The sequence below is a fragment of the Lynx canadensis genome, chromosome A2 (genome assembly GCF_007474595.2).
Source record: "Lynx canadensis isolate LIC74 chromosome A2, mLynCan4.pri.v2, whole genome shotgun sequence".
Taxonomy (NCBI): Eukaryota; Metazoa; Chordata; class Mammalia; order Carnivora; family Felidae; genus Lynx; species Lynx canadensis.
The window spans coordinates 162,030,537-162,058,068 of record NC_044304.2 but is presented as its reverse complement, the minus strand read 5'-3'; the positions used below and the strand labels follow the sequence as shown (position 1 = coordinate 162,058,068).

At 62.2% G+C, this 27,532-nt stretch overlaps 1 protein-coding gene across 1 annotated transcript in view; it reads right to left on the bottom strand.

Annotated features, from left to right (window-relative positions):
• Positions 1-1,603: 1,603 nt before the first annotated feature.
• The window catches only part of LOC115502109 (SCO-spondin-like), a 56,668-nt gene continuing 30,739 nt past the window's right edge, over positions 1,604-27,532 (bottom strand). The window contains 50 exon segments of the mRNA XM_030297316.1: positions 1,604-1,769; positions 2,364-2,514; positions 4,103-4,233; positions 4,522-4,582; positions 4,714-4,809; positions 5,128-5,345; positions 6,113-6,159; positions 6,294-6,436; positions 6,535-6,662; positions 6,810-7,012; positions 7,150-7,288; positions 7,747-7,863; positions 8,033-8,191; positions 8,558-8,836; positions 9,086-9,132; positions 9,353-9,477; positions 9,740-9,870; positions 10,422-10,595; positions 10,948-11,292; positions 11,451-11,497; positions 11,577-11,729; positions 12,007-12,253; positions 12,355-12,495; positions 13,228-13,272; positions 13,275-13,341; positions 13,343-13,395; positions 13,558-13,767; positions 14,271-14,426; positions 14,595-14,636; positions 15,242-15,465; positions 15,656-15,816; positions 16,913-17,079; positions 17,429-17,628; positions 17,737-17,833; positions 18,141-18,341; positions 18,603-18,773; positions 18,864-19,055; positions 19,172-19,218; positions 19,759-19,928; positions 21,126-21,205; positions 21,311-21,481; positions 21,603-21,809; positions 21,970-22,022; positions 22,761-22,855; positions 24,200-24,345; positions 24,573-24,704; positions 25,025-25,195; positions 25,369-25,415; positions 26,404-26,656; positions 27,293-27,457. Of these exon segments, the coding sequence (XP_030153176.1) occupies positions 1,747-1,769; positions 2,364-2,514; positions 4,103-4,233; positions 4,522-4,582; positions 4,714-4,809; positions 5,128-5,345; positions 6,113-6,159; positions 6,294-6,436; positions 6,535-6,662; positions 6,810-7,012; positions 7,150-7,288; positions 7,747-7,863; positions 8,033-8,191; positions 8,558-8,836; positions 9,086-9,132; positions 9,353-9,477; positions 9,740-9,870; positions 10,422-10,595; positions 10,948-11,292; positions 11,451-11,497; positions 11,577-11,729; positions 12,007-12,253; positions 12,355-12,495; positions 13,228-13,272; positions 13,275-13,341; positions 13,343-13,395; positions 13,558-13,767; positions 14,271-14,426; positions 14,595-14,636; positions 15,242-15,465; positions 15,656-15,816; positions 16,913-17,079; positions 17,429-17,628; positions 17,737-17,833; positions 18,141-18,341; positions 18,603-18,773; positions 18,864-19,055; positions 19,172-19,218; positions 19,759-19,928; positions 21,126-21,205; positions 21,311-21,481; positions 21,603-21,809; positions 21,970-22,022; positions 22,761-22,855; positions 24,200-24,345; positions 24,573-24,704; positions 25,025-25,195; positions 25,369-25,415; positions 26,404-26,656; positions 27,293-27,457 (7,028 nt within the window). The 3' untranslated portion in view covers positions 1,604-1,746.

Here is a 27,532-nt window from a genome sequence, read left to right as displayed (position 1 = left end):
TTGGAGGGGAGGTGGTTGAGAAAGCAAGGGTTGGTGATTGAAAACGTTTTCCCATAAAAAGGTACAGAAAGACGGGGCAGTATCTGGAAGGAAGTGTGGGATCCAAATGTAAGACACAAGATCATGTTTCTATTGTTGGCGGAAAGGGAAATGATGGTTAAGCACAGGTGAGGCAAGGCAAGGAGGCAGGACCACAGGACCAAGGGCTCTTTCCAGGGGTAGGGACACTTCTAGATGACACCCCGCGGGACGAAGGAGAAGACGGAGTCCGTGTAGACTTGTTTGGTAGATTTGCTGAGAGAATCCCCATCTGACATTATCTCAATGAGACAAGGTCATCTCATGAAAATGAAGGGGGTGGGGAAGAAGAGAAGGCATGCATAGTCAGTGCAGAAAAGAGGAAATAGAGTTTATGGGGGAACAACGTGCAGGATGGGCAAATCGAATTAAAGCCCTGTTTGAGGTTTGTGATTACAAATTGAAGGCAAAAACAGACTATCTGCAAAATTCTGTCTGGAAGCAGAAACTTGGGCAGATATTTGAGTTGGAGGATTGCCAGGTATGGAGTATGAATGGCGATAGAAAAGCAAGGTGGGGGGCCTCAGTTGGTTAAACAGCCGGCTCTTAATCTCAGCTCCAGTCACGATCTCATGGTTTGTGGGATCAAGCCCCACATCGGGCTCTGCACTGACAGCTCCGAGCCTGCTTGGGATCTCTCTCCCCCTCTCTCTCTGCCCCTCCCCTGCTCTCTCTCTCTCTCTCTCTCAAAATAAATCAATTTAAAAAGATAGTTTAAAAAAGAAAATCAAGGGATTTAATGGTACTTGCATTGGAGTGATTTATAATGACAGGTGGTTCTCAATTCCAGCTAGGTGCACATAGAATTACCCATGAGGCTTCCAAAGAATCTGATTTAAAGGGTTCAGGATGGGGCCCGAGCACTGGTAGGATCTCAAAAGCTCCCCGGGTGCTTCTAATGTGCAGTTGGTGCTGAGGATGACCATGCAGACCATGAATCCTGAGGGGGAGACAGGAGAGAGCTAATGAAAAGTGAGAACCCGGTGGGCGCAATGAATCTGAAATAAATGATAGCGGTGGGGTACCAGAGCAAGTAAACTGGAATGATAGGAAGTCACGATCCGTAAGTAAATATTTGGAAGTGTTTGAAAATATCTGAGTGGTGAAGGGAAAGGTCATTGGAGGTGAGGGGGTGAGAACTGAATGGATTATCCACACGGACACCGAGTGTCCGTGACAAGGAGTATGACCCATGAGCCGAACTCTTCTCTGGATGACGGGGAATGGCATCTGGAAGCAGGAGAGGGTGGTGTAGGCGGGCAGCGCCGACTACAACCAGCGACGCACAGGAAGAGGGCTCTTTGCGGGAGGAAGAGGCAGAACCGGGCAGCAGAAACGGGGAACCAGAGAACTCCAGACTTTATATTCAACCTGCCGAAGTGCAAACCGAGGCCTGCCCGGTTCACCAGCATGGCAGATGAACAGAAGTCTCCTGGAGGCAGTCCTTGCACAGGTCAAGGCCGGGGCTCAGACCCACCCTGCCTCCCTCTCTTTTCTGGTCCCCAGACGCAGACTGCACACAAGCTTGCTGCTGATGTCACTTTATTTGGGATATGCTGGTACCAGGGCATGGAGTGGATGGGTGGGCACGGGAGGAGGGGGTCGGTGCCTCTGGGCCCGGTGATCGCACGAGGGGTGGTGGCTGGGCAGCCTCATCCAGCGGGACCGTCAGTGCTTTGAGAAATCACCTCCTGGAGGACAGATAAGGGGGAGATGCACTGGCACAGAGGCAGTGGTCAGGCCGGGAAGGGGTGCAGCCAGAGGGGGAGCAGTGGAGCAAACTGGCAGGAGAGAAGCCCCGCCAGGAAGAAGCCCAGAGAAAGGCGTGCTTTTGCCCTGCGCTCCACCCAGGCGCTGTGAGCGCCCCTGCCCCTGTTTCTCACCTGCCACAATGTGGCCTCGGGGACCTATCAAGAACCAGGCACCTGGCAGGTGCTTCACACATGCGCTCCCACTAAGCCCCCCCCCCCCAAAAGCCTGTGCACAGTCAGTCAGGTCGCGAAGCTGAGGTCACGGATGCTCAGCAAGGAAGGAAACAGATGAGCTGGGAGGAAGCAGCTGTGACCGACTCCAAACACCCAAGCTTGCGCTGCATTGGAGACGAAGCCAACAAGCAAGCCAAGACGGGGGACGAAGAGGGTCAGAAGGGGTCAAGAAGGATGAATCCCACGAGGGCCTGAGCTTCGGGAAACCAGGCGCCTTTCGGAAAGCCCGGCCCCGCCCCTGCAGGTGTCCAGCCTCGGTCCCCGGCCCTCCCACCCCAGCCCCGCCCCGCCCAGACCCACCCTGGCAGGCGCTGCACTGGCAGCTGCGGATGGCCGGCAGCACCACGGGCTCCGCGTGGCCGTCGGGACAGCGCAGGTGCAGGACCCGCACCGGGTTCTCGGGGTCCAGGCTGTAGCTGCAGCAGTCGCACTGGCTCTGCAGGTATGGCTCCTGCGGGAGGGCGTGGCTGAGCTGGGGAGGGGCCACGCGAGTTTGCCCGAGCCACCTCCCTTCGCTCTCTTGGCCTTCCCATCCGGGGTACGGCCAGGGCCCAACACTCCTGGCCAAGCAGGGCAGCGGGGTAGGGAAGGGATGTGTCGCCATCAAGCTCCCGTTTCCCCAAGAAGCCCACCTCCTTCACTGTAAGCCCCAGCCATCTGAGCGCGCACCTGCACGGTAAGAATGCTTTTAACTGCTCATCACTGCCTCCTGGCAGCAGGGGAGAGATACGGCCCTACCCCAAGGGGCTTGCTTACCATCCCCTTAGGCGGATCTAATACTTTCTGACGCTGCAAGGTGGGAAGGTCTAAACTGCACAATTGTGATCCTAAGTGCAAAGTGAGTTCTCACTCCAGACCCCTCCTGCTATTCGATTATATAGTAACTACGTGAGTGTCACCGAATATTTGATCTAACTTCTGTATAATTCCATTGTAATTTTACTTTTGAAATAGGCACTGTATTCAACAGCACCGAGTTACAAAAGATTCAGTTAAAAAAAAAAAAAAACCCTCTGGGGATGAAGAGTACAGCATAGGGAGTATAGTTAATAACACAATACCACTGAATGGTGACTACACTTATTGTGGGGAGCGCTGTGTAATAACACAATACCACTGAATGGCGACTACACTTATTGTGGGGAGCGCTGTGTAATTTACAGAATTGTGGAATCGCTATGTGTGCGCCTGAAACTAACATTGCATGTCAATTGTACCTCAGTAAAAACAAATCTCCATCTGATTTCTATCCCTCTATCACTCACTTATCTCTTAACCACTCTCCTATGTTTTAACAAATCCAAATATTGTTTGGGAATGGTCTGGGAATACCAGGAGGTACCGGGAGCACCCAGGGGAGCAGAGAGTGGCCAAGCGTTGAGGACTAGGTAGGAAAGCACCTCTGTCTTCCAGGAGTAGATGACCCAGGTGGGTCGAGACAGGAGGGAATGGCCACACCATCGGTGAGCTGAGGCAGGGCCAGGACCCTCCCAGGCTAGAACTGGAGCCATAGCTCTCCAGGCTCAGGATGAGGGGAGTCAGTGTGGGCACAGAGCTCCTGACAAGGTCTGCACATGGAGCAGGGCTGGGCCTTCTGGGTCCAAGGAGAGCACGCGCAGGGCAGAGGTCTTCTGGGACGTGCTCATAATATGCCTTGCCAGGAATGTCTGGGACAATGCTGTGTGTAAATGGTCTGTCCTAAAGAACTTGTCCTCACTATATGATGGGCTGTGATTTCAGAGCCTAACGTAGGTCCTTTGTGCCTTTCTTGCTGATGTCCTGGGAAGCCCTCAGCACAGGGTGGAGGCCTGGAGTAGGCTTGGGGCCCAAGCCCCGCTGAGGGTGACAGGGCCAAGCAGCAGGTGCAGGCCACCGCCTTGGTGAAAACTCGCCCCTGGCTCTGAGCTGTGCCCCTTTGAGATCAACCGAGTCCCTCGTGTCCCCTGGGCACTGCCCAGGCCTAGGCTGGCCGCAGCAGTCCCTCAGGGGTGCAGGCTGACCTGACTCTCCTGGGCCTGCACGGCAGCCCCCTCGCTCACCTCAGGCATGACGCTGATGCTGGACGGGCAGTGCCCACTGCAGTAGCTCACTTCCACCTGGTCCAGGTAGCAGGCGCCCTTGGTGACGTTGCGCAGCTCCGTGAGATGCCGGCAGGAGGCCGCCTGCCCCTCTGTGGGAAGAAGGTGAGCACAGAAGGCGGGAGCAGGGCAGAGAGAAAGGGCCTCGATGCGGGGACTCTGTGTAAAGGGGACACTGTGGACCTGAGGGGCACCTGAGGCTGTTGGGGCAGCGGTGGCCAGGCGCCATGATGCAGCACTGGGCATCACCACTCTGCTGATCCCCATGGTGGGCGGCACTGGGGACGGCAGGCCCCCTAGGGTGGGCACCGGAGCAGTTTGGGAGAAGGGCCCAGAGCAGGGAGAGGCATGGCAGGAAGTGCCCCAGGTCCCCGGCATACCCGGAGCCTCTCGGCGGCAAGTGGGACAGCAGCTCCCTGGTTCCTGCACGGTCACCTCGCCCTGCAGAGGGAGTGGTCCCCAGTGCACTCAGGAGGATGACCCCAGGGCCCCAGCACTGCCTGCTCAAGGCCCTAAGACCAGCCTCTGGGGAGGGACCCAGGAAGGAGGGCAGCAGGGCTGCAGGCGGGTACCTGGGCACAGGTGAGGAGGGGGCAGTGCTGGGTGCAGACACTCCTCCCACGGAGGCAGCGGCAGCTCTCACAGGCCTCCTGCCATTCGGATCCAGGCTGGGGAGAGGGGAGAACCCTCCCGTCCATCTCTACCCATCTCTGCCAGTTAGACTTTTCTATACTACACCCTCCCCCACCCCCCGCCAATCCCTCATCCCTGAAACCAGTCAGGACAGGGGCCAGAGACCAAAGTCAGGGACAAGAGTCTCGGGAGGGAGGTGGGCTGATGGGGCCTGGAGACTGTCCCCGTGTGATGGGTGATGGCTGATGGCCGAGCTGTCTGCTGCTGCAGATCCTGGCACAGGGGGAGGAGCCAGTGGAGGGGGGCGGGGGTGGGGGAGGGCTGGGTGGCCCGGAGGGGCTACAGTGTCTCACCGGGTGGGGACGCCCACGGTGCCAGCACTCGCAGCGGTCTATGGGCACGCAGGGGCCCGCCTGGCTGCGGAAGTGTCCGTGCTGGCACACACAGCCTGGGGCCTGCCCCACACCGCAGCTGCCCTGGGTCTCCGTGGCATTGGGCTCCCGGCACGTCCGCTCGCAGGGCCCTGGCTCCCCAGGGGCCACCTGCTGCCACATTTCCCCGGAGGGGCACTCTGCCAGGGAAGACCCCACCACCACCACCACCACTCAGGTCAGCCCTGGGTCCGGCTTCGATTCTCCCCCCTCCCACACCAGACACCCCTAGAGTCCCTCCTGCCTTCCCAGTGCTGTCCACTCGGCTGGCTCTGGGCCTCTAGGCCTCCAAACATGCCCGTCTGCTCTTATCCACCTTCCAAATACTAACAGGGCCTAACTCGAGTCTGGCCTTCTCCAGGAAGCCTCCCCTGACCAGTCCTGTCCACCCTGACCTCTCCATTCATGGCACCGATTTCCAGTCCTGTGGGTGCAGCCTGCTGGTCAGTGAGCCAGAAACTGTCTCCTGTCCCTACCTGTTCCGGTGGGTGAGCTGGCCCTCAGCAGCCAGACTGGGGCTGCTCAGGACTCGCCAGGCCTGTGTGCCTCTGAATCCACACAGAGCCCAGTGTGCCCGAGCTGGGCACCTGTGAGCCCTTAGCAAACGCCTGTTGACTTTGATCAGATGGGGGTAAAACAGCACAGGGCAGATGCCAGACAAGGGTCCTACTTTAGCTCACCCTCAGCCTTTGCTTCCTCATCTGCAGGGAAAGACCCTCCACTTCCTGCATCACTCACAGCCGTGTGCTCACAGGAATGCCCCCAACACCAGTGTGGACAGAGCAAGGAAGGGGCTTCTTGGGAGAGACAGCTTTGCCTAGGGCAGGCAGCGCCCTCTGCCCTCATCGGAGCCAACCCCACCCTGGCTTTGGAAGGACCAGCAGGGGCCTAGACAGCCACATCTCACCACGACAGTCAGCTGGGGAGCAGTTGAAGGCTCCATCTTGGCAGATACTGGGAAGACAGAAGCACGTGTTCGGACGCCTCCGGTGCCCTCCTCCCCACCCCCCTTCTCAGCAATGCTGCCCTCCACCCCCTCCCTGCCCTAGCTCCCTCCTCCCCCTGTCCCCCCTGCCCGGGGCCCTCACCAGCGCGTGCAGTTCCAGGTGAGCACAGTTCCTGGGGGAAGCTCCCGGGCCTGTTCTTCAAGAGTCAAGGTAAGGCCCCAGGGCAGAGAGATCTGGGTGCAGGGGCACGCCGCAGGGGGCACGCACGTGCCATTGTGCAGCAGCTGCGGCAGGAAGGCGCGGGCTCAGTTCTGCTCACACCACACTTCTCTGCCCCCCACCTGCCTGCCCCCCCGTACGGCAGTCAGGGCACTGTCCATACCTGCTCTCCGGGGCAGCCACAGCCGAGCCGGCAGGGTTCCTGCGCACAGAGGGCACCACGCTGCAGATGCGAGCAGAGGCGTGGGCACGAAGCGGCACAGGCACTGGGCACCTGGCCAGGCGGGCACTCTGGGGGGAGCGCACAGATGGTGAGGTGGAGTACCAGGGAGGGGACCGCCTCGGGACCCACCGCCCACGCTGTTGAACGCCGGCCGAGCTCAGCAGCACCAGAGGGCAGGGAGGCTCCCCCCTCACTCCCCCACCCCAGGTGCTCACCAGGGCAGGGCTGCGGGTTACATTCCTGCCGTTGCTCTGTGTCCTGGGCCTGGCATGGCGCCCCTATAGGACCCTCCTCACAGCTCCTACGTCGCCCCATGCTGCCCCCACCACAGGGAGCAGAGCAGCTGCTCCAGGCTGACCAAGGCCCAAGGACTGGGCACTCATGGCGTGGGCACACCAGGGACCCGTTGGTACAGGTGCTGCGGACAGGGGTCAAGGGCACAAGTCAAGGGGAACAGAGCCTTTGCTTCCCGCTAACGCCCTCCACCCTGACCTGTCCCAAGCCTCCCACCTAAAACTCCCCATCCCCTGCTTGGCCACCAGTGGGCAGCCATACCAGTTTTTGCAGTCCAGCTGTACCACCTCGGCTGGGGCCACCACCCATGAGGCATTGGGGCTGGGGAGGCCACAGCGGCAGGAGGAGATGGGCACACAGCGCCCATCCTGCACCAGTTGGCCAGGGGGGCAGCGGCAGCCTGAGGGGGGTGGGGAGGACAAGCAAGGTTCGGGCACACATCATGGGTCCCTCTGGCAGCCAGATGGGGTCCGGAGCCTCAGGCTGACCCTGGAGCACCCTCCCCTACCCCAGCCCCCCGAGTCCCCACTTGACCCGGTCTCCACACTGTTTCCACTGCTGGAGCACAGGAAGGGGTCACTCCAGCCCACCCTGTGTGGGCCCCACCCCAGGGACCCCTGAGGCTGCCAGAACGTCCTCACAGACAAAGCCCATGTTACGTAAGGCTCGCTCTACGCAGGACCCCTACCCAGGTGCTGAAAGTGACCCAAGGATCCACTTTGCTGCCCTATAACCCCTGATCCTGTAACATGTCCCCGCCCGCAGGTCACATGCTCTCTGGTAGGGATCAGCGAAGCAAGCTGCTCTGGCCTGAGGCCCTAGGGCTCCCAGGCTGGGCTGTGGGCGTGGCCCGGCCACCTGGACGGCATGGTCCCTGCAGACACTGCACGCGGTCCCAGAGGTCCACACAGCTTCTAGGGCACTGGTTGGCACAGTCAAGGGTGGGCACGGTGTCCTGGGCTTCACAGCTCTCCCCTGAGGACCAGAAGGTAGGAGTCTGTGTTGGGGACCGACTTTTGGGCCCCCAGGACAGCACCCTGCCCTCCAGGGCACGCCTCCAGGAGCAGAGGCCACCTCCTCATCAGGTGCTATCTCCCGTGTTACAGTCCTTGGCCCCGCCCCCAGATGCCAGGATGGGGGTTACCTGGGCAGGGCTCCACGTTGCAGCTCTCAGTCTGAGCCCAAGGCCCCCGGCAGCCTCCTCCAGGGGGGCCCCCTGCCTCCCTCCAGCGTAGCCGGAAGCCCCCACTGCACGACACCTGACAGGGGCTCCAGGGCCCCCAAGGACTCCACTGGCATAAGTCTGGGGAGGTAAAATGGAAGTCAGCGCCCAGGGCCCCGCCCTGGCTTCTTGCTCCCACCCCAGGGCCTTGGGCTCCAGCCCTACAGACACTCTGCTAGGCCCGGAGCACCCAAAGCCCCCTTCCACCCCTTTCATCGGCTGCAGGGATCCTTCCTGCTGCGGCCCGCCCCCCCTCCAGCGCCAGATCGCCAAATACCCCCAAATCCCGCAGGCCCTGGGGGCAAGCAGGAGGCTTAGCAGGCTTGTTAAGCGCCTGGCTACTGAAATAAACAACATGGCCCAGGCCTACCTGGCCAGGTACCCCTCCCTCCACTCTCTCATCTCAGGCTCCCTCCTGCCCTGTTGGTCTCTGCCCCTCGGTATTACCATGGCAGGCCCTAGGGTCCGGGCAGAGGCGTTGCTGGCTGAGTGGTGCAGTGCACAGGTCTGGGTCCCCAGCCCATGGCCTCCCAGTCTCCGGGTCCAAACAGAGGCGATGGCGGTGCTGCTCCGAAGCCAGCAAGGGGGCCAAGGTCGGGGAGAGGCCAGCTGGGTGCTGAGACCGGCGCTCCTCTAGGGCAGTCCTGGAGGCGGGGGCCAGCACACCAGGGGGCAGGCAAGGCCCACAGGGTGACCACTCGGACCACCCGCTCAGAGGCAGAAGACCTAGAAAGGGCAGCGAGTGGGCACCCTTCCCAGTGACCCTCCCTGAGACCACAAGCCCCAGTAGAGGGGGAGGGAGGAGACCCAGTTATGACCAGGAAGGGCTGGAAAGGCTGCAGGAGGTTGCTGGGAGGGTCAGGGGAGGGTGACCAAACATCCCGGTTTGTCTGGGACTGTCCTGGTCCCAGATCCAGGAAACCTTCCAATCCTGGGCAAATGGGGACAGTTAGGGTCTCTCCAGGGCAGCGTTACCTTGACAGCCCTGGCTGGTGCACTTCAGCTCCCCACGCCGGCATTCACTGTGGGAGGGGGTGGTCGGGGTAAGACTGGGGAGACCAGACTCAGCCCAGAGAGGTGGCTGGTGGGGCTCACGTAGGGGTGGCCTGAGCTCTGGGCTCATTTGGAGCAGGATGAGGTTGGGGTTGGGTCCAGGCCAGGGCGATTTCCCTGTGGGGCCACCTGCCCCCCCATTCCCTGGCCCCAGCCCTCTGACGCTGCCTCCCCGCCCCCTTAACTCACCACTCTTTGCAGCCCAGCTGCAGGCGGTCCCCGGGAGCCAGAGTCACCCTGGCTCCTTCCCCTGTGATGTGTAGGCAGCTACACTGCTCTGGGGGAATGCAGCCCCCAGCCTGCTCCAGCAGCCCCTGCGCAGAAGGGCACACAGGGACAGAGCTGTGTGGCAGCCATCTCTGTCCCCGAGTGCCGGTAGTGTGAGTGCTCACAGCAGGGGCACGTGCATGTTGCCGAGCAAATGGATGGGCACACGGGCACGAGGCAGAAGGTGAGGGACCCTTAAGAGGCATCGTGGGGAGGGGTGTCGCCACAGGCATCGCAGAGAGAAGGAAGGTAGGAGTGTGGGCCGAGACCCGCTTCTCCTGGGGCATCTCCTCTGGCTCCGCCCCTCACCTCAGGGCAGTAGCAGCCAGGCTGGCAGGGTGGCAGGTCCTGGCAGAGCCGACGGCTCAGGTGCGTGGCACAGAGCCCGGCACAGGGGGAGCCACAGGCCTGGAACTCAAAGGGAGGTGTGCAACTGTCCTCTGGGGGGGAACAGAGGCCAGCAGGCCGGTGGGGGGGCAGCCCAGAGACACCCTCCACCTGCCCCCGCCCCAAGCCTGGAGCACACAGTGCACGGTCCCATCAAGGCCCCTCGGGGCCTCCTCGTAAGAGTGTAAGCCTGGCCCCAGGCTGCCAGTAAGGACTGACCAGTGCTGCCCCGTCTAACGCCCACTCGGCCCCTGTGGCTGTCTCTAGGGAAGGGTCATGATGGTCGGGGTTTGGAGAGCCAGGTAGCTGCACGGAGGATAGGGCCTGCGGGGAGCGAGGGGCCTGGCAGGTGCTCCAGAGGTTGGCAGATGGGAGCCAGGGGGGCAGAGATTGAGAGGGTGGCCACAACGAGAGGTGGGCCAGACCTTCCGGGCCTGGGAGCAGCCGCAAGTGGACAAAGCCTGCAGCTACAAAGTGGGGAGATCGCAGTGGAGCGGGGAGGGGTGGGACGTGAGGCATGGGGGTCACGGGGCTGCTGAGAGCGGGGGTCAGTGCGGGCAAGGGCAGGGCTCAGCTCTCCGGCCTCCGGCTCCGGGGTTCTCACCAGAGCAGTTGCCGAGGGGGCAAGGCCGGAAGTGGCCGTCCAGTCGTGTGCAGGGGGGGCCCGCCCCCGTCCCCGCCCCTCCGGGCGCTGGTCCCTGGTGCCGATAGCGCTGCTGCACCAGCACCCGACAGGAGCATCGCGTCCAGCTGCTCCAGCTGCTCCACACACACTCCTCTGGGGACCAAGGTGGGGGGATGCCAGCCAGGCCCCTCCAGCTTCTCTCCTCCCTTCCCGCCCCTCCCCTGCCCTCTACTCTCATCCCAGCCCTGGCCAACGCCCTGCGCAGGAAAAGGGCAAGAGGGAGCCAAGAGTTCACACAAGTCCTAATTCGCCGTGTTCCCTGTCACTCAGCAGCAAGGGTCACATCCCAAAGGGCTCAGAGGAAAAGATGGTGGGAAGGGGAAAGAAACGAGATCAAATATCAGGGAGATAGATGGATATCTCGGGCGGGGGGGGGGGGGGGGGGCGGAAATCCGGGGTTTGGGAAAACATGCTACTCCCTGTATTTTTTCCTGTGCGCACTCACCCAGGCAGGGCCCCGGGTAGCAGGCCCGGGTGTCCAGGTGCAGGAAGGTGCTGTTGCAGGTGGGGTCGGCTCTGGCCAGCGGGCAGGGGCAGGACCCAGAGCGGGAGGCCAGGCCGGGGCCGCAGCTGCGGGAACAGGGCCCCCAGGGGCCCCAGGAGCAGGCGTCCAGCAGCCCCAGGCAAGGCTGCCGTCCACAGCTCTGGGTCTGGGTACCAGGGCCCAGGCAGGGGGCCCCGCTGCGGTGAGGGGTCGAGGCCACGCAGTCCCGGGTGCGAACCTGGTTTCCACCTCCACAGGAGACGGGGCATTCAGACCAAGGGGACCACAGCGTCCAAGCCCTGGGTACTGTGGGAGGGCACAAGTAAGGTCAGAGAAGGTCCCGATGGCTGGTCGGGACCTCCATGGCACAGGAGGTGGCGGCTGGAAGTAGGGGTGGGAGGGAAATATGAGACACGCGGCAAACAGAGGTGGGGGGAGGTGGGAGCGGGACATAAACTCCAGACCTGCACACTCGATGTCTTCACATATGATGCCCTCCGGGGTGCAGGAGCTGAAGGGAGGAGACCAGACTCAGGGACACTGCCATCCGCCCCCGTCCCCGCTCCACCCCTGCCTCTGCCCAGACTTACCACTGCTGGCACTCGCCCTGCAGCCAGCTGTCCCCCAAGGTGTGGAGGCGGGCACCGTGCAGGCACAGGGGTGGGCATGGGGGCTGAGGGCAGGGCCGGCTCTGGGACTGCTCCTCCCGGCACTCTGGAGCCCATGGGCCAGACGTGGAGGACCTTTGTGGGGCCCAGGGCACAGGAGGTGAGTGATGGCCCAGGGCCCTTCATCACTCCTCCACCTCCTGGTGGGACACCAGATGGGAAAGCCTGGGGTGGGCGTGGAGGTGGCTAAAGGCAAGGATGACCAGGGACAAAGGTGGGGCCAGGGCACAGAGTGGGCATGCCCCTGGGGGGCAGAATCCAGGAGCTCTGCATCAGAGAGGGAGACCGCGTCCAGGCGTGGCGGACCGGGGTTGGGGGAGGTGACGCTAGCTTGGCCCAGCCCCATACACACCGGAAGCGGCTCTGCTGCCCTCCGGGCCCACACGAGTGGCTGCAGGGACTCCAGGCTGACCAGCGGCTCCAGGCGCAGTGGGCAGGCGGTGGGCAGGGCTGAGCCGTGCAGGAAAGCCGCCCGGCCCGGCAAGTGCAGGTGAGGCAGGCTTCCCGGTGCTGGCTCCCTGGGGCCCAGCTGTGGCCCTGGGCATCCGTACACTCGCAGTGCCCGATCGGCACACAGCCTCCGTCCTGCTCCAGGAAGCCTGCGGGGAGGCAGCCCTCCAGAGCTGTGCAGGCACCCGGGGTCCCACCTGCCTTCCCACTGAGTCGCTGTGACGTGCCCAGGGGCCAGGGCAGCACCCACCCTCGGAGCAGCGGCAGCCCGGCTGGCAGGCCTGGCCGTCCTGGCCGTCCTGACACACGACCCCCTCCTGGAGGTCTGAGCAGCGGCGGGGGCAGCGGTTGGCACAGCTGACCATCTCCATGCCCGCTGGGCAGCCCTGCTCTGAGCACATGGGGAGGACCAGAGTCAAGAGGGCCCTGAGCACCAGCAACCCTCTTCCTGCCTGCCTGGGAACCGCTCCTACCTCCACGAAGCTGTACTCCCATCCTTCTCCCCATGTTGGTGCCCATAGAAACATGGGGCCTTGGGGAGGCCCTGGAATGGGGACATTCTGAGTGACAGGGAGTTCCTCTCACCTACCTGGGGGTTCCCGGCACCTAGCCTGGCACCCAATAAATGTCGTCGAGCTGGACTAAATTTGTGCATCTAAGAAGCCAACATGCTCACCTACGTGGCTGCTTTGTGTTCACCTGGAGGGGATGGGGGGGGGGGGGTCCTAATAGTATTGGAAGGCCCTAGAGGGACCAAGGTCCATGGGGTCGGTGAGCTCAGAAGGAGCTGAAGCTGGGAGGAGCCTGTCTGGCTCAGCCCAATCCCAGGTGCAAGTGCACTCACGACCATAACCCTCAAATCCTCCGAAAACCTTGACGGGGCTGGGTGATTCTCCAGGAACAGGAGGATGGACAAGATGGCGAGAATGAGTTCTAGTGCAGCTGGGGGTGGGCAGCTCACCCCGGGCAGGTCCTCGCCCAGTGCCCAGATCCCACCGTCCACCCCCCGCGGGCCTCAGGGTTTTCTCAGCTGGCCAGCGAGCGTCTCCATCCCAACGTGTCGCGGGAACGCAATTAGAGGTGGGGGTGGGAAGAGCTGTGCGGGATGTCCCCACCGCCATACCACAGGGCCCGGGATTGCAGAGCCGCACGTGGTGCCTCTCCCCACGCAGGGGGCACCCCCGTTCTTGGGCGGGGGGCTCGAGCAGCTGCGGCTCCTCAGGGACCGGCCCCCCCCCACAGCTCCGGTCACACCAGGACCAGGGGCTCCAGCGTGACCAGCCTCCAGGCACTGCGTGGAAAAGAGAAGGGCCAGGTGAGGGATCTGGCTCAGGCAGCGGGGGCCCCCCACGCACCAGGCGCCTGGGGCAGGGTCGTGCACGGAGATGGAAGCGCCACAGGGGCACATGATGCCAGGGAAGGGCGCGTCCTGGTCCTCGGCGGCCGGCCTCACCTGGGCAAGCCCGCAGGCTGCAGAAGCGGTGCTCCTGGTAAGCGGTGAGGATGTCAGGGCACCAGTGCCCGCCGGGCCCCGGGGGGTGGTACGCCCGCAGCCGGCGCTGCTGGCCCACCCCGCAGCTTCGGGAGCAAGGTTCCCACGGGGCCCAGGCCGTCCAGGAACAGTTCCCGGCCACGCAGCCAGGGCTGGGGCACAGCGGCAGCTCTGCGGGCCAGGACAGGACCAGACAAAGCTGAGCTGGAGCCCGCCCCGCTCTGCTCGGGGGCAGACCTCCTCGTCTGCCAGGGCCAGCCGTGACCTCATCCAGACCTTTGGGCTCCTGTTTAGGATCTAACACTGGCTGTTGTGGGGCTTTGGCAACTACCCCCCAGACTCACGGACTCACAGGGTACTGAGGGATTTGGATGGGAATTTCGGGGGACTGTTCAGTACACACACGTGAGGGTTTTCTTGGGTGCTGGCGGTGGCTCCCCAACAGTTGCCGGGCTGACACAAAGCACCCAGGGTCCAGAGTCACACACGGGTTCATGATTAGGTGTCAGGCTGAGAGTTCAGGATTTGCTTCAGGAGTATTAGATGTTGGGGGCTGGATGTGGGACAAGGGCTGGGAGCCAGAATGAGCTGTTTGAGGGAGGATGCTGGGATTAGACGGGATGGCCGTGGTTTGGACATAGGTCAGGGTCAGAGGTCAAGACTGGAAGGCGCACCTGTGCAGGAGGGCAGGTTGCAAGGGCGCTCCTGTGAAGTGTCCCCCCCGGTGCAGTTTGCCAGGCAGAGGCGAGCGCGGCCACGCCAAGCAGGGTGAGCGGGGTCTGTGCAGGTGCGAGAACACGGGGACCACGGAGACCATGGGCCCCAGCCGCCTGAGGGGAGAGGAGGGAGGGGCACCTCCTGACGAGTCAACCCTGGGCTCCAGGCCTCCCAGGAAGCAGGGCTGGGAAGGGAGGAGGCCCTGGGCTTGTTCTTCCCAAAGGGAGGCCATGTGCAAGGGTGCAGGCAGTCTGGGGCCAGGACCCAAGGAGTCTGGCTACCTGGAAGGCTGGTCACTGGCTCCACCGTGGACCCTTCAGCCCCTGTGCCAAAGAAGAATCCTGCTCAGTGTTTCTGAGCCTGCACCGCACCAGGACCAAACCTGAAGCTGGTGGCCACGTTCCAAACCCATCACTATCTGGTTCAGCCCCTCGTCAGCTTGGTCTCCCACCGACCCTCTGGGCCCCAAGCACAGTACTTCCTCATGGCAGCAAGGCCTTGGCTCAAGCCGCTCCTGCTACCTGGCATTCCTTCCCCTCCAATGATTGTCAAGGTCCTCTCCCTCCTCAAACCCCACATGCTGCCTCCCCAGGAAGCCCTCCTACACTGACCCTCCAGGAGAATTCTCAACCTCCCCAATCTTCCATAGCATGTGCGCCCTCCTACAGGGCTCACCACATGCTGAAATGGGTTATCTGAGCCCCTGGATTCCAAGGTCAGAGTCCTCACTATCCCCCTAACACACACAGCGTGGTGCATTTGGCAAGAGCTCCAGAAACGTTGGTTACACCGGAATCGAAGAGACACACAGAGCTAGCAGGCGAGGAAGAGAGATCCAGAGACAGCAACTCGGATGGGCAGAGACAGGAAAGGACAACGGAAGGGTTGAGGTGTATTTGGCCAGACTCTCCCTTCCCACTTCCCTCACCTGGGCAGTCTGGGCTGGGGCAGTACTTGAGCTCCTGGAGGGTCCCTCGGCAGCCCTGGCTGCCCGGGGCGAGTGAGGCTTGCACACACTGGCGGCTGCGGGTGCGGGTGCCCAGCCCACCACAGGAGCGGGAACACGGGCCCCACGGCCCCCAGGGACTGAAGCCATCAGCGGCCTTAGAGCAGTTGCCCACTGAACAAGACAGCCTCCCATGCACACAAGAGCTAGGGAAACAGCATGGGGGTGAGGGGCTGGGCAGGATAGACCCTGAGAGAAAGGGATGTTGGCAAGCGTCTCCATCCCAAAGAGCAGGAGACACAGCCAAGGTTACCCAGGCCAGGCAGGGCCAGGGCAGCCAACGCCTCCCCCTCCCTTGACTCCAAATCTCTCCCCCACCCTCACCGTCCCCCTCACCAGTTGCTACAGCCTGTACGGAGGGTCTGGCCTGAGCCCAGTTCATCTCCAGGCCCAAGGGGCTGACCGCCCTCTCCCAAAATGGGTGAGTGAGCCCCCGGGTCAGTGCCGGCAGCCCCCAGCTCCTGCAGCAGCAAGGCGGTCAACACACAGGGGCACTCCTGGCGGGTGGGAGGGAGAAGAAAAGGCAATTGCACAGGTCAGGTGCCAGCCCTCTGCACCTCCTTGGGCGAGGGGGTGGGGGGAGGACATGTGAGGTTTCAGGGGGGCTCTGGGCACCAGAAGAGCATTCCCTGGATCAAGGGGAGCCGTTTCCCTGAGTCAGGGGTGTGAACCTGAGAGCCTAGTAGCCTCTGAGCTAGACCTGTAATGGCCAGGAGCTTTCCTGCATACAGATCTCAGCTGGGACACAGGCAGGACCAGAGGAGGCCCCCAGGGGGCAGGACTTGGAGGGAGCACTCAGGCGGAAAGGGCCTCAGCCAGGAATCAGACGCCCGATCCCTAGCTTTGCCAATAACTGCAAGACTCAGCGTGTCCCTTTCCCTCCCTGGGGCCCCCTCAGTGTCATCAGCTCTAAGTCAAGCAAATGGGACCAGGTGGCTGCTCAGACCTTTCTGAGTATGGCTGGAACTCTGGCCGGGGGAAGCCCCTGGACGCCGGCTTCACGATCAGGTAGGATTAAAGACTGGGAAGGAAATCCCCACGTGCCCACAGAGCTTGGCAGAGCAGAGCTGACACTGGCCTGCTGTCCAGACCCCACAGCGGGAGACGAGGAGTCTGGGGCCAGGCAGAGGGGAGGTTGGGTATGCTTCCCCGCAGGGGTCTGGCAGGGAAAGGGGGACCGCGAGGACCCACGATTGCCTGTCCCAGCCTGCCTGTCCCAGCCTGCAAGAAGCCAGAGGGGGCACCTGGCCACACCTCAGTCCTGGCCAGGAGGACTCAACTCCGTGCTGGAGTCGAGAGCCAGGAACGGCGGCTGCTGAAAGAGCAGGAGCCCAGACAAGCTCCCCACTCCAGGGACCCAGCGACGTCCAGAGCCTGCACGGCCTCAGCTGTCTGCTCTGGGAGCTCGGCCCCTGCCTGACTCACACAGACAGTCTCATAGGACCGTGCTTGCCTGGGGTCACGTGAGGAAGCGGGGAGCTGTCCAGAGGCCACAGAGTCTGCAGAGGTGAGCAGCTGCAGGGGAGGGGGAGGAAAGGCAGGGGAGGGGAAGGGAGGGGAGGGTCTTGGGCTCCTGGCTGAGTGGGTTCTGACCTGGACACAGGACAGGTGGTGCTGGAAGGTGCCCTCGGGGCAGTGGCAGCCTTCTTCACAGCCGGTGGAGAAGCAGCCCACCTGGCGAGTGACGTGGGCACAGGAGAAGGGACACCCCTCGCCGGGCCGGCATTCCCGGTACAAACGTCCAGCCGGGCAGCCAGCCTCTGGGACAACACTCGGGTCAGTGCCCAGCTCTGGCCTGCACTGCCCTCAATGGCTACTTCTGTGCTCACCCCGCGGCCTGCTTACTCACCCCAGTACCCACCTTCCCACAGCTCCCCAGTTGTGCAGACAATACCTTCCCTGGATTGTGCCCCTCAGGGCCAATGTCACACCCTCCCACACCACCCACACCCTCCCTGAATCTGGCTACTTCCTCCTCCACATGCCCATCACTGGCCCCGGGAAAGGGCAGTGTGGGGGGATGGGACGGAAGAGGTCAAAGGCACCTATGAGTCAGCATCAGAGGCCAACATGGGAATCCGTCAAGGGCAGACCCCGGTCGGGGCTCACCTCTGCAGACCTGGGTGCGGCAGGTGCGGCTCTGGCGGGCAGGCCCAGGGCAGGGGGGCCGGGCACACCTCCGGGAGCGGAGCTGCTCCCCTCCCCCGCAAGAAACACTGCAGTCCTCCCAGGGGCCCCAGGAGCCCCACACCCCAGGCCCAGGGCAGCTGGGCACCTCCTGGCACTGCAGGACGCCCTCCATACAGGTGCTGGGGACAAGGGAGGGGGCCTCAGAAGACAGCACCCTGGCCAACTCCCACAAGAGCCCCCACTGCCCGGCTCTGCAGCCCACCCCCTCCCTGCTCCTCTTGACTCACCAGTTGTCACAGGGCCCGGTCACCATCTCTCCGGGTTCCAGGCTCTCCCAGGAGCTGAGCCCAGGCCCTGCTGACCGGCTCTGGTTCTCAGGGATCCCTGAGGGCACGGGTCGGGGTGGGACCCCAGACAGCTCAGCGGGCCCCGCACCCTCAACCCTTCCTCCTATCCCACTGCCTTCTACCTCCCTCTCTATCAGCCTACACCCCACGGTGCCCCAGATCCTGGGCCTGGGAGGTGGAAGCCCCAGCCTGGAGCAGGGATGCGGGGGGATGCACGAGACACTAACGCCTGGAGCGACATCCTGCAGCCCAGGCTGGGCTCCGGAGCCAGACAGGCAGAGGCCAGGCCGGCGGGCACCGCGGTGCTCGGGAGAAATGGGGAGAGCACGGAGGGAAGCACTGACCCATGGCTCCAGGCTGGTACTGGCAGCGGCAGAGGGCAGGAGGCACACAGAGGCCGTCCTGGAACAGCCGGCCAGGGGGGCACCCGCAGCTGGGCTGGCAGCCCGTCGAGCCCGGCTGGCACGCACTCCCGGGAGACAGGTCCTGACAGGAGCGGGGACAGGGCCGCCCACAGGGGAGAAGACCCTGGCCACCCCCACACTCTGTGACGGGAAGGAAGCAGAGAGGGCAGACGCTGAGCAGGGGCCCATCCTGCAGGATCCCAGGACTCAGGGGACAAGCCCTCCTGCCTCACCACCCCCAGCCGCCTGACTTTCCACCTCGTCCCAGGACCACAAGGTAAGGGATCTAAATGCTGCCTCTCAAAGAAAGTGACATGCATGCGTATACTGGGGACAAAGGCCAGAGGCCGTGTCTCCCAAGCCTTCCAAGGGACCCTCCCCGACCTCTACAGAAGCCCTCACCTGTGCATTTTGTGGAATTGTCCTGGCAGGGGCGACTCTGCCTGTGGCCCCCAGGGCAGGGCCTGCCTCCCTCAGGGGTGGGGGGCCAGATACACACCCGGCTCCGATGGGACTGCCCCAGGCACGTGTCACAGGAAGACCACAGTCCCCATGGGCTCCAGGCTCCGTCCACTGTGCCGGGAAGACAGCATCAACTGCCCTAGGAGGCCTAGGAGGTGCCCGGCCTATTGAGATTTGAGCAGACAAGTGGGGGCATCTCACCTGGGCACTCGGGCGAGCTGGGGCAGGTCTCCTTCTGATGCTGGGCCCCTGCCTCCCCTGCTTCCCCGGGACACGGGGCGCCCCCGTGCTGAGGGGCGGGGCAAGCGCAGGCCCTGGAGCGGGTCCTCGTCTGGCCCCTGCAGGGCTGGGAGCACGCCGTCCACTCCGACCATGGGCACCAGCCACCAGGCACTGCGGCAGGGGACAATGGAAGGGCACTGGGGCACAGACATCCCTTCCCCAGTCCCAGCCCTCACTGTGACCCTGGCCGCTTTTCCTCACCTCCCCCTGAGCTGGGACATACGTACCTGGGCAAGGCAGGTCTGTGCAGCTCAGCCTCCCCTCTGAACAGGTGCTGGGCAGGGCATGCAGGCACAGGAAGGGGGACAGCAGCTCAGCCCTGCCTGTGCTCTCCACATGCGCCCCTCCTAGGCTGCCTCTTCCCTTCCCCTCACCGCTACGCCCTCCTTTCCCTTCAGGCTCTCGGATGCCCCTTCGCCATTCTCCAGAGCATCTAGACCCTTCTCCCTGTCCCATTCAGGGACCTCTCGGGTGTCCTGCGGGCTCCCTGCAGGTCGCTGACCAGTGCGTCCTACTGGGGTGTGACCACAGGCAGTGTGCTGCTAACGGGGGCCGGCCAGCGAGGAGGAACATCATACCTATCACCCCGCCCTCCCCTCAGAGCACACACCCAGCCTTCCACGTCTTCCAGAGAGCAGATGCACAGAGCTGGCTGCCTCGGTCTCCCCACCCGTCAGACCAGAGTTTCAGAGTGCCTGCCCGCATCTCCTCGGGGACTGTGGGAGTCTAACCTATGGCAGCTGAGACCCGGGAGAGCTCAGGCGCACCCCACCCTCAGCCTTGCACCTGCTTTCTGCCCACATGGCCGCCTCACCAGTAGTTGCAGCCATCAGGCCTCAGCAGCCGAGCTCCTGGGCGGTGCCGCTCCCCGCTCAGCAGGTCCAGGCAGCCACAGTGGCTGGGCTGCACGCAGAAGTCCCCGTCGGCACTCAGCACCTGGCCTGGAGGGCAGTAACAGCCGGGCTGGCAGTGCCACACGCAGTGCTGGGGGACAACAAGTGGGGGGGCTCCGGTCAGCAGAAAACTGTGCCGAAGGGGCAGGGAGGGGAAAGATGAGGCGAAGGAGGAGGCCGAGGGGTGTGCAGAGGCAGAAGGCGTGGTTCTCCAGTTCGCAGTCATCGTCATGTTCTAAACACGGTTTCCGGGGCCCCTGGGGGGCTCAGTCGGTTAAGCGTCCGACTTCGGCTCAGGTCACGATCTCACAGTTCGTGGGTTCGAGCCCCGCATCGGGAGCTCTGCTGCCAGCACAGAACCTGGATCCTGCTTCGGATCCTCTGTCCTCCGCGCCCCCCACCCCCCGCCCCTTCCCTGCTTGCCCTCTCTCTCTTCCTCTCTCAAAAATAAACATTTAAAAAAAATTTATATATAAAATAAAACACTTTCGGTCGTGTCCCCTCCCCAGGGGAAGAGAGCCCATGAAGGGCTTCCCTGGGTGGGAGTGTCCTCCAAATGTGAATCCTGTGGAGGGTTCCATGGGGGACCTGGTTAGTGCCTGGGAACCGAGGCATCTCCCAGAACGCAGGGAGCAGGGCAATGGAAGCTGGCTTGGGGCGGGGCGGGGGTGGGGGGGGGGAGTCATTTGGGAAGGAGGTGGGGTCCCCTGGGGAAGCTGGGAGCCAGGCACTTGTCCTCCTTCCTCCCAGCTCACCCTGTGCAGCTCCTGCCTGACCCTCTCAGACAGGGCCCTGCACAGGGCCCCAAGGCTGTCCCTTCGGCATCCTTGATTCAGGCCCGCTTCCGCGCCACACTGCTGCAGGCTCTGTGGGTCAGAGACCCTGTCTGCGCCTGCCTCTGTCCCTCTCCATGGTCCTGGACAGGCATTCCATGAAGGCTCACACACAAGCACATGTACACTCAGAATCAGGGTGTATGCGCCAAAAGGCTCACGGTGTTTGAGATGATGTAATGGAATGATCTCCCCTCCCTCTGTGTTTATGGAATCTTTGTAATAAAATGTCTAAATTGAGAAAGGCTTGATGGGCTGCTGGGTGAGGTTCACTCCTGAGACGGTCTCTGGAACAAAGGGGAGCCAGTCTGATGGGCACTGACCCCATCCCTCCTCACCAGTGCCAGGCTGCCCCAGGCCCAAAGAGGTCATGACCCAAAGCCACACCCTGCCCTCCTGCAAAGTGACGCTTGGGGCCAGAGGTCAGGCAGGCATTCCGAGGGAGCCAGACTCACCACGAGATCGTCACAGGAGCGAGGACAGGGAGGGCCACAGGGGCTGTACTCAGCCCCTTGAATGGTGGTGCAGTTGGTCACTGGGGAAGGGGACAGGGTGGGTTGAGAGCCATGTGGGTGCCGCCCACCCCAGCCCGTCTCTCCATAGTGTTCCCTGACCCCTGTGCCCCGTTCCTGGCAGGTACCTGGGCATGGCAGGGCCTGGCAGGCCTCTCCCTGGGCCTGAGGCCCCTCGCAGTAATCCCCCAGGCCCTGGGGTGGAGGCTGGTCACAGGCTCGCATCCGGCTCCTCAGGCCCCCCCCACAGCTCCGGCTACAGCTGGACCAGGGCCCCCAAGGACCCCAGCCCCCAGCTCCTGGGATGACAGCAAAAGAGCAGCTGGGGGAGGGGCCGGCCAGGGCTGGGGGCCAGCTGGCGCAAGGCAGCAGGTATCCACAGGGCATGGAGGGCACCATCCTGGGCACCGCAGGACTCACGGTCACATGCTGCCAGGAGGCAGGGCTCTTCCTCAGCATCGGAGCCTGGGCAAAGAGGCGTAGGCAAGGTCAGTGGGGACGGCAGCCCCAGGATGGATGGTTCCGCGGTGGGGGGCCTGGTGCAGAAACGGTGCCGGTGGCGTCGGGCAGGGCCACAGGAGGCCGAGCACTCGCTCCACGGGGTCCAGGGGGACCACGTGGGCTGACCTGGGGTACAGACGAGGGAAAGGCCGAGAGAGAGAGAGGATGAAGTGAGCGCAGGCTGGAGGCACTGGCCTGGGCAGAGCACCCCTTCTCCCTTCCCCCAACTCTGCCCCTGGTGGGGAGCAAGCAGGGGGCACAGTCAGGTGCGAGGCCCCTTCCTCACCCTCCTCACAGGGCCAGGAGGTGCAGTTGGTGATGAGCCCAGAAACACAGGAGCTGGAAGAAAACAGCAGAAGTTCGGAGGCACTGTCACAGGCTGAAGTGTATTCCCCCAAATTCACACGTTGAAGCCCTAACGCCCAGTATTCAGAATGTGACCTGATTTGGAAACAATGTCTTTATAGAGATGAGCAAGTCACAGTGAGGGCACTACGGTCCAATATGACTGGTGTCTTTATTTATTTACTTGTTTATTTATTTATGTTCATTTATTTTTGAGACACAGAGCACGAGCAGGGGAGGGGCAGAGACAGAGGGAGACACAGAATCCAAAGCAGGCTTCAGGCTCCCAGCTGTCAGCACAGAGCCCAGCACGGGGCTTGAACCCATGAACCATGAGATCACGACCTGAGCGGGTTGCAGGAAGGCAGCTACAAGCCAAGGGACGCCAAGGCTCGCCAGCCACCACAGAAGAGAAGGTTCTGGAATGGATTCTCCCTCCCGGCCCTCAGGAGGAACCACCCTGCTGACTCCTTGCTCTTAGATTTCTAGTCTCCTGAACTGTCAGAAGACAAGCCCCAGGTCTGCTGTGTGGTTGCTGCAGCCTCAGCAGACAGAGACAGGTGGGAAGAGAAAGGTTGGTGGGGATGGTGTGGACACAGGCCCCAGATTGCTGACCGGCTGTGCCTGTGGGCCCAGGGGGATGGCCCACTGGAGGCCATCATCCCCAGCACTGAGGAGGGACAGCAGGGTGCCCCCGGGTCACGGGACCATCGGGTGGGGTGGGGGTCTTACCAGTTCTCACACGGACGAAGCACCACGCTGCCCGGGGGATAAAGGCGCCCCCCATGGGCACAGGGGCAGTCCTGGGAGGGCACACACACGTTGTTCTGGAATCAAAAACCATCATTTTCTGGATTCCAGGTGGGTCTGGCCCAACCCGCTCCCCGCAGTCAGAACCCAGCACCCCTCAGGCTCCCACCCTCCAACGCCACCCAGCCTCCTTCCACAAACACCTCTGTCACCACCCTGTGGAAAACCTGCGCCAGCAGTTACAGGAGCCATGGGGGAGGGGCATGGACCCCCCCCCCCCAATCTCTGGGAGGAAAAAGACCATCTCCAATTGCAGGACATGAGACCGAACTGTCAAATGCCCATGAAATCAGCTAACAAAATACGAAACACGTGATCCGTATAGCAACGATGTTTTTAAAAAAAAAAACAACTCTATGTTTATATCAAAAAAATTAAAACTGATGAAATCATGCATACAGGAAGTTTGGAAATTATGCATACAGGAAGTTTGGACAAAAGTTGCTAATGCTTCAAATTAAAAACAAAAACAAAAACAAAAAAAAACAAAACTGCCACCCATCAGTACACGATTCAAAGTCAAATGTAGTGAGGTGTGGGCCAGGCCCTGGGAGGCCCTTTCATCATTTCAGAGACCCTGATGAACAGACACATTATTACCCCAACTTGACAAATGAAGAAACAGAGGCACGGGAGCACGCATCCTAAGGTCACAGGGCTGCCAGAAGAAGAGTCTAATTTGAACTCAGACCCCGCTGGACTCTGGCCCCTTAGCCACACCCCACATTCCGGCAATTTATCCCTGTAAACCCTTCCTTCCACCCCACAAGCTTCTGTCCAAATTCCACTGCGCCCGCCTCACTTCCCTGCCTTCCAACAGCAGTGCCGCCTCCAGCTCTCCACCCCCTGCAATCTCTGACAGTCAAATCAGGATCACCTCTTCCGGGAAGCCCGCTGTCACTGACCCAGTCCCCGCCAGTCTGCATTTTGAGCTCCACAGTATGCAAAGCTCACTTCCTGTGTAAGGATGGTTCTACCTCCATTCTAGGTGCTCTGGGTCTGGTTTCCCCAGACCAGAGGCTTCATGAGGGCGGACTTTACTTTCTCCCCATGGTGGAGCCCCCATCGCAAGCCTAAGCATGCAACAGGTGCTCAATAAATGACTAATGATAACATAACACAACAGAGCACTCAAGGAGGCATGAATCACAAAGATCTGGTAGACCTATCACCATTTCACAAATGGGAAAAGAGAGGTCCAGGGAAGCATGACCGTGTCTCACCCAGGGTCACCTGCTGGCTGCTGGCAGAGCTGAGCCATGAGCCCTGAGTTCAGTGCTTTTTCCTCAACTCTCAAGCCCCATACCCTTGGTTCTCCCCTGCCCAGGTCGCTGGGAGGTCAGGTCAGGGAAGACACTCACCAGCAGGAACATCCCAGGTGGACAGTAACAGCCAGGGTGGCAGGTCTGGTCAGTCCCTTGCAGGACACTGAGCTCTGCACACGAGGCAGGGCCCTGGGCACAGTCCAGCCACCGCTGGCCCCCGGGACACATGCCAGGCACCGGCCCTGGGGTCACAGAAATTGATAACCAGCCCAGGCACAGTAAACTCTTTCCCGGGCTCCTAACCCAGGAGAGGCATCGGCTCTAGATGTGGCCAGGGAGGTCACAGGCTGCATGGCAGCTCAGGGAGAAGGGTTCCTGGGGTGACAGGGAGGGGCTGACAGGGCGCTGGGTTGGGGGGGATGGCTACTGGGGGTACGGGAGCAGTGGAGGAGGTGGGGACAGCCCTCACCTGCACAGGGCTGCAGACCACAGGTGGAGAAGTCCACAAGGCTGTGCGGGCCACTGCCTCGGGTGCGGTTCCGGTAGCCACCGCCGCAGGGCACGGAGCACGGAGACCAGGGGCCCCACTCCCCACGAGGACCTGGAGTGGCAGCCCAGGTCACTGCGGGCCCTACCTCCCACACCCACCACGGCCCTCTCCTCCACCCAGACCCCTTCTTTCTCGAACCTACAGGATCACAACCCATCCCAGGAGACCTCACTCCTCCCTGGCCTGGAGCAGGGCTGGCCTCCACGGAGGACCCCTCTTAGGGAATGACTCTCGGGGCTCTCTGGGGACATCCTCCTGGCATCTTTTACACTAGGCCCTTGTACCGCTCTTGGGGTCTGGAGGGGGGAGTGAGTGGAGTGTTTCCTGGCTCTTCTCTGGGGGATTCTGAGGACCTCAGTCCCAGCTCTCACCCCGACACGGCCGCAGGCTGCAGAATTCGGCCTCCATACTGGGGCCCTGGCACGCAGCACCCCCGAAGGCAGCTGGGGGTGCGGTGCCCGCCCGGAAGCGCCGCCGAATGCCCACGTTGCAGCTGTGGCTGCAGAGACTCCAGGGGGTCCAGGGGCTCCAACCACAGGCCACTGCCAGGGTGGGTACGGGGAGGGGCACAGTGGGTGTGAAGCTAGGTCAGGTCATCCCTGGTCCCCAACTTCCCTGGGGCACCATCGACATCCCCAGGAGTTGATCTAAAGAGGCCAGCATCCCCTGTGGTCCCTGAGGACCCACCACTGCTGATTCCTGGGCATCGGGGTACCTGGGCAGGGCTCTGAGGTGCACACCATCTCACCGGAGATACAGGTGCTGCAGAGAGAGGACCCATCATGGCCACCGTCAGGCCCCGCCCCTTGGAGCTCTGTGTACCTGCCCCCAGGGGGACACGGCCGGCACACCACCGAGGCCAGGCACAGAAGTCCAAGGCACAGAAGTGAAACCCGCAGAAGGGTCTAGAAAGTAAAGCCCCGTGGCCCCCTCGAACTTCATGAAGTGACTGAGGATTCTCACCCAGGCCCTCCCGCCTAGCTCCACCCTCCGTGGGCTCCCTGATGCCCGAGGCACTGTGCTGTCCTTTGTCCCACACTTTTATCCAGGAGTCACCTTTACGTGCTTTCCTTTCCGTCTGTATTTATCACACAGTTTGGAAAGGACTTTGAGCAGCTCTACGGGGCCAGGTAGGAGCCATTTCGAAAGAGTACACCCCAGTGTGAGCCTCTTGGAAAGAACAGTGTGCTTTTCTCTCCTTTTGCTTTTCTCCAACAAACGTGTTCAAGTTGCCCCCCCCCCCCCCCCTCCAATACGTGGAAGTCCCAGAAAAAGAATCGAAGAAGGAAAAAGCAAAAGAGAAAGAGGTGGGGGAGAGGAAGAATGAAGGGGACTGTGGGGGGGGGGGGGCGGGGGATGGACAGGGGACAGGGAAGAAAAGGGAAGAGGAACAAGAAGAACAGAGAAAATGAAATGAAATGTAAGAAAAGGAAAGAAAAATGAGAGAAGCACAAGGCAGGGTGGGGCAGGGGCGGGGCGGGGGTGGGGGCGGGGGCGGGGGCGGGGGCGGGGCGGGGTCGCATGTCCCCTGCCAGCAGGGCCTGGTGTCAGCTTGGAGTGTTGGGGGCTTCAAGGTGTTTGAGCAGAAACCCAGTGGATCTCAACATCCAGGGAAGAGAAACAGGGGTGACTGAAAGGGAGGGTAGAAGACCCTCTCCAGCCCCTGCTTCCTTCACAAATCACCTCCCCGCCCTTCGCCTCCCTTCCCCCCTCCCCCCCAACCCCCCCCCCCCCGGGGCTGGCAGCTTACCAGTTATTGCAGGAGTCCAGTCGAGCCGCTGCTCCCGGTGCATAGAGCTGCCCGTGCAGCTGGCAGGGGCACCGACTGCGGGGCAAGCAGCTGGCATTGTGCAGGAAAAGGCCAGGGGGGCAGGCGCAGCCGGGGGCGCAGAAGCTGGTACACTCCACCCCAGGGTCCTGAGCCAGGCACAGCTGAGGGCAGGGGCCCCCGTCCTGGCGGCACTGCTCCGCCGAACGGAACACCATGTCCCCTGGGCACTGGGCTGGACGGGCAGACAGAGAGGGTCTCAGCATGGGCAGGAGGAAAGGGCCAGGGGATGGAGGGGCCAAGGGGAAGCTACATGCCGGTGGTCGGTGGTCGGGGAGCAGCACTGAGGAGCCACGGGAAACCCCTCCCACTCCCCCTCCCTTGCAGGCTCGCTCCAGTGTCTGAAAGGTTGCCAGTAAAGATTCATAGCTTTGCCTGACTTTAATACAAATATCCTTGGAAGTAGAGCAGGAAGACAGAAGCCACCTGGGCCAGGAGCGGGGGCTCAAAGGAGAAAGGACAGGGAGAATGGGGCCAAGGGCTTCTAAAGAAGGGCTGGCCCTGCTTCTCGAAATTCCTGCAGTGAGTGGTTCTGCCCAGAGGCCAGTCTGACCTCCTCGGCCACATGCCTGGGAAGGAGACCTTGGGCAGGGAGGAGCAAAGCCTGGGGACCAGTGCCCGGTCCTCAGGGTATGGGAGCCAGAGGAGGGAGACACAGGAAATCCGGGAGTCTCTTAGCTCAGGGTATGGCCTGACCTGGAGCCAGAGGTCAGTGATGTGAGAAGGTGGGGTGGAGAGAGGTCAAAATCCCCGGGGGCCTGGCTGGACGTGGCTGGGTAGAGAACGGCAAGGGTTAGGGGGAGGTTGGCACCTGTGCAGGGCTGCGTGTTGCAGTCCCTGGTCTGGCTGTGAGGTCCCTGGCACTCGGGGTCCCCAGGGGTGGAGCCGGAGCAGCTGCGCCCACGAACCTGGATGCCCCCATCACAGGGGGCTGAGCAGGTGGACCAGGGAGCCCACAGACCCCAGATGCTTTGCGCTGTCAGGAAGAGCCAAGTTCGTCATCACGGACGCCGGCAAAGGTGCGGGTAGGGGACAGGGTGCAGGAGGGCCA